The sequence below is a fragment of the Amblyomma americanum genome, chromosome 7 (assembly GCF_052857255.1).
Source record: "Amblyomma americanum isolate KBUSLIRL-KWMA chromosome 7, ASM5285725v1, whole genome shotgun sequence".
Lineage (NCBI taxonomy): Eukaryota > Metazoa > Arthropoda > Arachnida > Ixodida > Ixodidae > Amblyomma > Amblyomma americanum.
In genome coordinates, this window is record NC_135503.1 from 1,649,006 (window position 1) to 1,658,888 (window position 9,883).

General features: G+C 43.9%; 1 protein-coding gene across 3 annotated transcripts in view; it reads left to right on the plus strand.

The window, feature by feature from the left end:
• Window positions 1-9,615, plus strand: part of LOC144098256 (uncharacterized) — a 41,111-nt gene extending 31,496 nt beyond the window's left edge. For all 3 annotated transcript variants that reach the window (XM_077630768.1, XM_077630764.1, XM_077630763.1), the window contains one exon: window positions 2,604-9,615. In XM_077630768.1, the coding sequence (XP_077486894.1) occupies window positions 2,604-2,721 (118 nt within the window). In that variant the 3' untranslated portion in view covers window positions 2,722-9,615. The remainder of the gene's footprint in view (window positions 1-2,603) is intronic.
• The last annotated feature ends 268 nt before the right edge of the window (window positions 9,616-9,883 follow it).

Here is a 9,883-nt window from a genome sequence, read left to right on the forward strand (position 1 = left end):
ACGAGGCGACATGTCACATGTTACCATGGCAGCCATGTTGGTTCGTCGCCACCACGTTTAATCATTGTAGCACGTTTTTTTTCTTCGGTGCATTAATTAATTAATGGTTTGTAATTAATTTTGTTTAATTGACACTTTCAATGTGTTTGAACTATTTTTTACGTTTTTTTTTTCTACGGTTTTACCGTCTTCTCCACTTGATTTCAACGTCCATGGCTGTTTTGACGTCCACCCACTATATCGATGTCCAGGAGTATTTCGACGTGTAATTCACTTTTTGCCGCTAGTTCAGTAATTATTCAGCAGCAACCAAATTTGAAGCGCAGCGACTTTTTATCATCCTCAATCACATACAATCGTTCTTTTGCTCCTACTTCTTCCTCAACGCAAGGGCTGCGGACATGAAACCGCCGACATAGCCAAGTAATGCTTTCGCACTGAAAAGTTCTGCTGGGTTCCCAGTCGTGTGGGAATCGGCGGGAACAAGAGCGCCGATGCATATGCCGCATTTGCCCGTAATGGTAAAGTAAAACAAGTAAACATGCCACATAAAGACTGCATCAAGTTTGTCCAAAGTAAACTGAGAGCAAAATGGCAGGCTTCATGGAACAACGAACAAGCTGCACTTAGTAAAGCCTGTCTTCGGTGAATGGAAGACGTGTGGGCACCAGGAACGATTTGTAGAAGTAACTTTTTCTCTGCATTGGACATACACACACATTACACTTAATTCTTTCCTGATGGAACAAGACGAACCTCTTTGTGAAAGATGTGGAGACGTGCTCACACTAAACCATATTTTATTCTCTTGTTCAGAACTTGGAAAACTAAGAAAGAAGCACTTTACTAAATTTTATAATGAATACATTCTTTTACATCCAGCGCTGCTCTTTGGTGAAAATGCCATTGTTAACATGTCTTGTGTTTTTAGCTTGTTAAAAGAAACAGGTGTTCATGAGAAACTATAAATTTTGATCCATTGCTTTGCTGTATTATATGATACACTTCAGCCGTTTTCTCATTCCTGAGTAGAAGGCTTCATTTGATTGTTTGGGAGCCTCTAAATCCTTGCCCAGCCAATTGACAGCTGCCGAGCTTACCCGGCCTTCTTTAAAGCTTTTACTATTTTCTATTTATAAAATTTCTTTCCTCTCCCATTACTAGGCAGTACAAAAATTTAGGCCCTCTACACCACTGTTTTTAGTAAAAATCTGCAGAAAACAATTTTTCCTACACCTTGAACTGGGCACAGCATGATAGCCTTAGCTGCTTATGCTCCATTGAACCCAACACAAATCAACAATACATTTGTATTTAAATAAAAATGATAAATTTTTAGGTAATACCATTAAGTTATATTGGTTAGAGAAATGTTAGGAAAAAGAAATACCGAGCATGGAGGCGACTGCCACCAGGGAATGCTCCTAATATCCGTGCATTCGTCCGGTGCAATCTGGGCTAGAGCCAAGAATAGCCAATGCCATAAAATGGGATCTGTTTTTTTATTTTACGAGTGCGCACATAACCTGCCTGATTGCTCTGGCACTTTGGAATCGGTTTATCCTAATGTACTGAAAAATGATGCCTTTACCGCTTTTTTTTTTGTGTGTGTGAAACCGCTGCTGTGGCTCATTGGCTTCGGTGTTTGGCTGCAGATTCCCTAAGGTCACGGGTTTGATCCTGGCCAGAGTGGCGGCTGTATTTCGATGGAGGCGAAACTCAAAAATGTGGTGTAAATTAATCTGGAGCCGTCTGCTATAGCGTCACTCATAGCCCATGCAAATTGATTTAGGACGTTAACCTCAAAATTTAAAAATTAATTTTTTGCATTTTTAAGATATAAACCTTACATGCTCCATTCAGCGAAAACCCACATGTGTGTGTGGTGTTTGTGTTGTGCGATAACCCTTGATGGTACAGATAAAATATGGCACCCTCATGAAACCTGGTAGGTGGCAGTTAAGTTAGTGATTGATGGTGCGAGGTTGCTCGGGAGCCTGGATCGCACAAACCCCACCATTGGCAGCACCTGCCATCGCAGGGCAGTTACACACTGCTTAACCGCTGCGCCATTGCGCCAGGAGTGGTATGAGGACTCCCAGGGATCTATGAATGTAAAGTCGAGAATGACCTCTTGCAGACGGTCGGCAGATCCGAACGCAACCTGATGCGGCAGCTGGTGTTGGAGGCGGGTGCGGGGTGGCAGCTACATAGAGCCACGCGGAAGTAGAATTTCCAGCTGTGTATCGTCGGGTCACGTCACGCTGCAGTGCCGCGACTGCGTTCACAAAGTGAGTGGGCGGGCTTACGCCTTCTCACACGCAAGCAGTCTTAAGTGTCTCTACCAGTTTTTTGATGAAAACACCGATATATTGTAGCTGCAATGCACATTCCTTAAATTTAGCCTACACGAAGTGTGGCACTGCTACTTGTCCTTTAGTGCGTTCAAGCTTCCCTTGAGTGTGATATGTCTGAAGTGTGCACCAATAATAACTGTGGCTCTAGCTGTTCACTGACATGGTAGACAAGTAAATGAAGTAAGAAATAAATGATTAGTAGTTACTCGTAACATATTTTCTGCCCCTCTCTCTATTTCTCTGCAGACAGGTGGTGCAGGGGCAGTACCAGTGGCCCAAAAGAGGAGCACTCGTAAGCAAAGGTCGGCCTCGACGTCATCTCATGGCAGAGATCCATTCAACCGCGTCATCATGCGAGAATTGAGGAGGATTCAGGACCACCTTGAAGAAAGAATCTGAGTGGCTTCCGAGTGGGTTTCCACAAACTGTGCAGTCATCCTCATCATCCTCATTCCTTTGATGCTGCGGTCGGAGTGCGATCATGTTTTGCTGGCCAGCTGTATGGACTGGAAGACACGTCTAGCCTGATTGTGTAGGGATGCTTGATGAAAGACCGGCTGTGCACCATATTTCTAATATTCTGAAATCTTTGTCCAACTCCCAAGCGAGTATAACAGTGTAAGGAACTGAGTGAGGGGATACAGAAGGGACTGTGGCAGAGAGATCATCCAACTGAACACACGAGAAGGAATGCACCGCATTGGGGCTCCCCATTGTCCGTGCACTGTGGGGATCTGAATGATGGTGTGCGAGTAAAAGTGCATGTGCGTTCATGGTCTTGCAGGTCCTCCTAACGTAGCCCACAAGGAATGTGATGGCTCAGATGAGTGGCTGCACCAGTGGTGGCACAGTCTTCCTTTTTGCAGAAGCACAGCAGTAAAGTGACTGCTGCTTCTGTTGGTTGCACAAAACAGCCCACGGTCTATCAGAGTTCAAGTCCCTACAGTGCAGCCATGGAACTCCTTTTTTATCGAGCCAGACTGTCTTTTCTGCTGAAGCAGTCATCAGTGTTGTCCCTGTCCCCTTCACACAGTTCTTTTGCTGTCAACATACCTAACTCAGCCATCCTGGCTTGAACATTCCAGCAAGGTACTTGGACTTGTGTGCCTGCGTGGTGATAATACATGTGCCGAGTTCCACAACTTTGCAGTCTATATTGCCACTTGTTGCCATATCAGTGTGCTGTTCTAGTCTGCCTCTACTAGGTGCACACAAACCATTCAACACTGCCATGACAGAGGCTGCTTAGGTTTCACGCCTCTCCCATTGTGTGAAACCCGGCTGGATTGAGTTGCCACACTGATGTGAAGTGAACAAGGTAGGTTCCTAGGACCAAGGAGTCCTCATGTACTTCATCCAGTAGAAGTGCAATGAGGTTTAAGAACACAATGTGCTTCTATCAACGGATGGCTGCGTGCTTCAAGACAATGGCCCGGGAATGTGCAGGTGGAATAATGCTGCATGTTCACCCTTGATTCAGCTCCTCCTTCAAGCTCAGGTCTGGGCACTCAGTGTCCAGTTTGTTAATATTTGTTTTTTATGTGATTGTCTTGGCTGTGCTAATGAAGTGCTGTACTGCATACTAGTAAAGGGGTTAAGTAACTAAATTCTAATAGTTAATATTTTAATTATTACAGATAGGCTCCTGGTTGCAATTGCAGATCTGTAGCTGGCCATTAGTAATAGCCATATTAGTAAAAAAAACTCCGCGTGTCCACAGAATTGCATATCCAGGCCTGGGGTGCGGCCTGATCTCGGTGACCAGAACAGACAATGTACTCCCTCACCAGAACAGGATTTGGCCACCTTGGTGTAGTCCTTGGCCACAACTTTTTATGAACAAGCCAATTAGCCCTCAGTCCCCAGCGGCTGCGGAGCAACTGACCAAGGCGGCGGTCAGACCTGTGACGCAGTGGAGGGTGCTAAGAATCTCTGGCTCCGGACAGGCCGCCATTGGAATCTGAACTTGGCAATGTTTAACTCTAGAACCTTATCTAGTGAGGCTAGCCTAGCAGTGCTGTTCGAGGAACTAGCGGGAATTAGATGGGATGTCATAGGGCTTAAGTGAAGTTAGGAGGACAGGTGAGGTATATACAGTGCTAAAGGATGGGCATGTACTCTGGTATCACAGATCAGTGGGTAGACTAGCACTGGGTGTGGGATTCCTCATTAATCAGGATATAGTTGGCAACATAGAGGAGTGCTATAGTATTAACGACAGGATGACAGCTATCGTAATTGTAAGTCAACCCCCCCCCCCCCCCCCCTCCCACATCACTTCTGAAAAAAAAAAAAAAAGACTTGGAGGTCTTTTATGCTTGCATTTGATAATAGAACGCAATAGCACTATCCTGAGGCCTCCGCTTATAGGCAAAACGGAAATGTATTCGTCACTGGACTAATCGTCCACACTTGCGCCATCGTCCTCACTAGTGGCGCTTTTGTGGTCACTGCTGCGGTCCCACAGCTCGTCGTTCTAACATCGTTGTGCAGCGAAATCGCGCACTTTGCAAACAGCCACATTATGGCATCGCGTGGAACAGCTGAAAACTTTACCTCGCTGCAGCTTCCACACCTGTATCTCACCCGATGCGAACGTCGAACTTGCGGCCCAGCGCGCAGTTCGTTTCTTCGGCGTAAAGAATGACGGCCATCTTGAATGTAGCCGTGAACGAGCGCCGGTTACTTACCAGACCCAGAGCACAAATGATGAAGCACTTTATTAAAAACTTGTGAACCACTGCCGGCAGTAGTCAAATGCGTCAGAGCCAAAGAGAAACTACGTGTGAGCGGTGTCGGCTCTTCCGTCGGCTAGCGACACTCCCCGGCGCCGCTGCAGTTCCGAGTGGGGGTACAGTCGCTATTGCAACAGGCGTGCTGTCGGCCTGCGGACTGGACAACCAAGGAAGTTCCAGTGCCTCTCCCCTTGCGGGAATTAGAGGCGGCCCACGAAGACATGCGCGCTAGCTCTGGCAACCACTGCTCTTGCCAATATTTCGGCTGCCGCATTTCGCTCAGCGGCGTTGAGCTGGCGGGCTGTTTTGACAAGCTACACTGCGTTCGCTACCATGACAAAGCGATTGACTACGCTAGCAAGACGGCCCAGGCCATTGAGGAATAGGACTAAGGGCCGCGCCTTCACCATTCAATCGCAGTCATGGGTTGGGAAGAATAACCAGTTTGACCAGTGTTGCCAAACGCTTTAAAATAATCTGGCAACAGTGGTACACACAGCGCGTCGTCTGCTCTTTTGGTCTGTCGCATCCGCTTGACGTCATCAGTTCACAGGCCAGTTTTTAGTGGCACATGAACACGTGATGCACGGGCCGTGAGCGAACGGACCATCGTGTGAATCGGCCCGACAGCCACCATCGACTGCCTCGCGCGAGGTAGGGATGCCGGTTCTGCCCGTTGACATAGCAGCTGCTCAAGGCCAGCACCAAAAGCGATGCAACGGAGCTGCGCAGCAAAAATGCAACCACACTGTAGCATGCCTGATATCCCGTTTGTCTCACCTTTATTTGTGGTGAGATGCTTTGGTTTCGATTTTAAGTCGACCCCCCCCCCCCCCATTTCGGATTTTTAAATTTTGAAAAATAGGTCCACTTGAAATCGTGTAAATACGGTAGGCTCAATAGGAGGTGCAAGCTGAAGTTGGTGCAGGCTTAAGCGCCTACATCCAGCCATGATGACCAGATCATTGAAAGCTTCTATGAAGACATGGAACAAAGTATACGACCCCAGTACGCTACTGGTGGGCGACTTGAATGTCAAGGTAGAGAAGAAGCAGACTAGAGACCAGGCAGTACGAGACTAGGATAGGTTCTAGGAATAGCTGGGGAGAGTTATTAGTAGAGTTCGCCGATAGGAAATAATTTACGGATCATGAATACCTTCTCCCGCAAAGGAGAGAACAGGAAGTGGACCTGCAAGAGCCCCAATGGTGAGCCTAAAAATGAAATTGACTTGCTATGTGCTCAACCTGGCGTCGTTCAGGATGTGGACGTCCTCGGAAAGGTGCGTTGTAGCGACCACAGAATGGTGAGGTCTCGAATTAGCTTAGACTTGAGGAGGGAACGGAAGAAACTAGTGAAGAGGAAGTCCATTAACGAGTTAGCGGTAAGAGGGAAAATAGAGGAATTCAGGATATCGCTGCAGAACAGATATTCCGCTTTAACTGAGGAAGATGATCTTAATGTTCGTACAATGAATGATAATTTGACAGCTGTCATTACGTAGTGTGCCATAGAAGGAGGCGGTAGGATGGTTCGACAGGATACCAGCAAGCTATCTTGGGAGACGAAATATCTGATTAAGAAACTCCAAAGCATGACGGTGTCAAACCCTACAGACAGAAGAACTAGCAGAGCTATCGAAGTTAATAACTAAGCGCAAGATAGCCGACATAAGGAGGTTTAATATGGAGAAAATCGAGCATGCTCTAAAAAAACGGAGGTAGCCTAAAAGCGGTGAAGAGGAAACTATGCATAGGTAAAAACCCGATGTACACGTTAAGAGACAAGGAGGGCAATGTCATTAGCAATATGGATAAGATGGTTAAAGTAGCTGAAGAGTTCTACACAAATCTGTACAGTAGCCAATTCAATTTTCAATTCAATTCATTATTTTTTCCAGAAATAATGGATCCTGGAAAGGGTCAAGAGCTAAAAGCTGTCTCGACAGCTTGACTAGGCCCATGACCCCCTTCTAAAAGGCAGTAGTGGTTTACAGCAACAGGCAGTGTCCATATTAATTGACATCAAGAAATGCAAAGAACAATGAGTTATACAATAGCAGAAATGCAATTATTAACTAAACAGCATATTATTCCAAAATGTGTCTACAATAACTGTACTTATAGTTTTGAACACAGCACAATACCAACAAGAGAAGTTAAGCAGACAGAAATAAAGAAAAATAGAATACATACATGTTCATGAAAAACAGCACTTGCAAATGAAAAGGTAAACATGCATAGCCATTCATTCTTTGAATAGAAAATAAATTCTCAGTTCTTTTACGCCGCAACTCATCACACATTTATGCTCATTTAGAATAAATGTCAGATTATGCTGTAGTGACTGAAATTTATAATTATTTCGAAATTTCGGGCAGACCCAGACATCATTACGTGTAACATGTCTTCTCTTTAGAGATCCTAGATTCATGAAAAAATCTTGGAAAGCTACAGTGGAAAAGTAAAAAGAGCGGAGCAGGCGATACGAATACATATATTCAGCACCAATGATGATGTAGCTTATAAAAGCACTTCACGTGGGAGACAGGTAGTCAAGGTTTGCAATATGTCGCATGATCCTCTTTTGAAGTACAACTATCTTTGCAACGTTTCTTTTTGTCGTAGCCCATACTAGATCACAGTAGTCGATATGTGAAGCAAACAGTGCGTGATAAATGAATTTTTGCCTTTGTTGGAAGATGTCGGCAGCGAGATAAGATTCCCGTCACTGCGGCTAGTCTTCTACAAACATCTTCTATGTATTTATCCCAACTTAAGTTCGAAGAAAACGTAACCCCGAGAATTCTATGTTCATTCACTTCTTGAACTTGGCTCTGGCATCTGACAGCATGGCATGTTTTGACTATCTTATTTTTAGCTCTAAATATTACTACTTTCGTCTTCTTAGGATTTCTCCTAATGCAATTTAAATTGGACCAGAGGTGTAATTTGTCAAGTATTTGATTACATTTGATAATTAAATCGTCTACATTAGGACCCGAAATTATTATGTTGCTGTCGTCTGCATATATGATAAATTTTACGTTTAAATCAATGTTCACGATATCATTTATATATATATTAAAAAGCAAAGACCCTAATACACTGCCTTGTGGTACACCGTTTTGCACTGGTAAAAAACGGGATTTCTGATTATCTATGTACACTGCCTGCTTCCTGTTTTCTAAGTACGACCTTATTAAAGCGAGAGGTGTTCCGCGGATTCCGCTAAGTGAAAGCTTGTAAATTAAAATATTATGGTTGAGGCAGTCAAATGCCTTACTAAAATCGATAAACAGGCCGAGAGTGAAAAGGTTTTCTTGAATATTTTGCACAATAATTTCCTTAAGCGTTAGCAGGGCGGTTTCTGTTGATCGCCCTTTCTGGAAACCGAATTTGGCGTCACATATAATATTCTTACAATGGAAAAATTTAGACATGCGAGTGAATATCACCTTCTCTAATTCTTAAGAAAAGACAGGAATGACAGAGGCTGGCCTATAATTGCTTGTGTCGTTTCTGTCACCGCCCTTGAATATGACGCTCACCCTACTTTTCTTCATTTCATCAGGATAGACGCCTGCTTCTAGAATCAGGTTAAAAATATGAGCAATCACAGGAGCTATGAATTCTGTGACATACTTAACTGGTTTTATTTGAAGGTTATCTGTGTCTAAGGCCTTGCTATTGTTTAAGTTCATGAATGTCCTGTAAACCTCTAATTTGTCGGTAGGCTCAAGAAAAAGACTGTTGGCGCATGTCTTTATCGGCGTTTCTGAATTAGGTATCTGATTCACAGGTATTCCAACATTCGTGAAATGACTATTGAAATGGTCAGCAAGTGCGTTCCCTGACAGCTCATTTCCTTTATGGTTTATTCTTCTGACTGACGCGTTCTTTCTGCCGCGGCCCATAATGTCACTTATCAGCTTCCAAACTACGTTGGGCTGTTTCCTTGCAAGTTCAGAAAATAGTTGCTGATAATATGTTCGCTTGGCGTGTCTAAGCTCAGCGTTTAGTTTGTTTCGTGCGCTTTTGAATGTAATCAAAATTTCTGGCGGCCGAGTATGTAGAAAAGCGTGGTAAAGCTTATTCTTGTTCTTTATCATTTTAATATGTGCGGGTGTGACCCACGGTTTTCTTATCTTTTCTGAATGTTTAATTTCTTTGAGAGAAAAATGTGAGGCGTATATTGTTATAAATTCGGAACTTTGTGTACGCAACATCTGCGTCTTTTATCTTGTATAAGTGGGACCAATCGTGAATACTAATGTCATGCTTGAATGTTTCCAGAGCGCTATTTGATATGTATTGAACATAAATTGGCGTTTCAGGATGCCTGCAACTTTTCAGATCTGTGTAAAAGAACATAAACACAGGACAGTGATCACTGACATCTGAGGTAATGGTACAAGCTTGGTTGACGATAGTTTCAATATTGGTAATGAGCAGATCAATACAGGATGAAGTAGTCTGTGTAACACGTGTAGGTGTGTTGATTAAATTCATGAAACCAGTCGACTGAAGGGTAATCAGAAAACGTTGGGTTAAGGTGCTATCCCCTGCGATATCTACATTGAAATCACCTCCGCAAATGAGGTGAAAATTGTTTGCGCTAACGTAGTCTAAAAATGTTTCAAAGAAGTCTATGAAGCTTGAAATAATGTCATTTGGAGGCCGGTATACTACCGTTATAATTTCCAAGTTGCATTTCAAGGTTAACATCTCATAATCACTCAATGAAATGCAGAACTCCGGAACAGGAACGCAACGGCGCTGTGTTTCAATG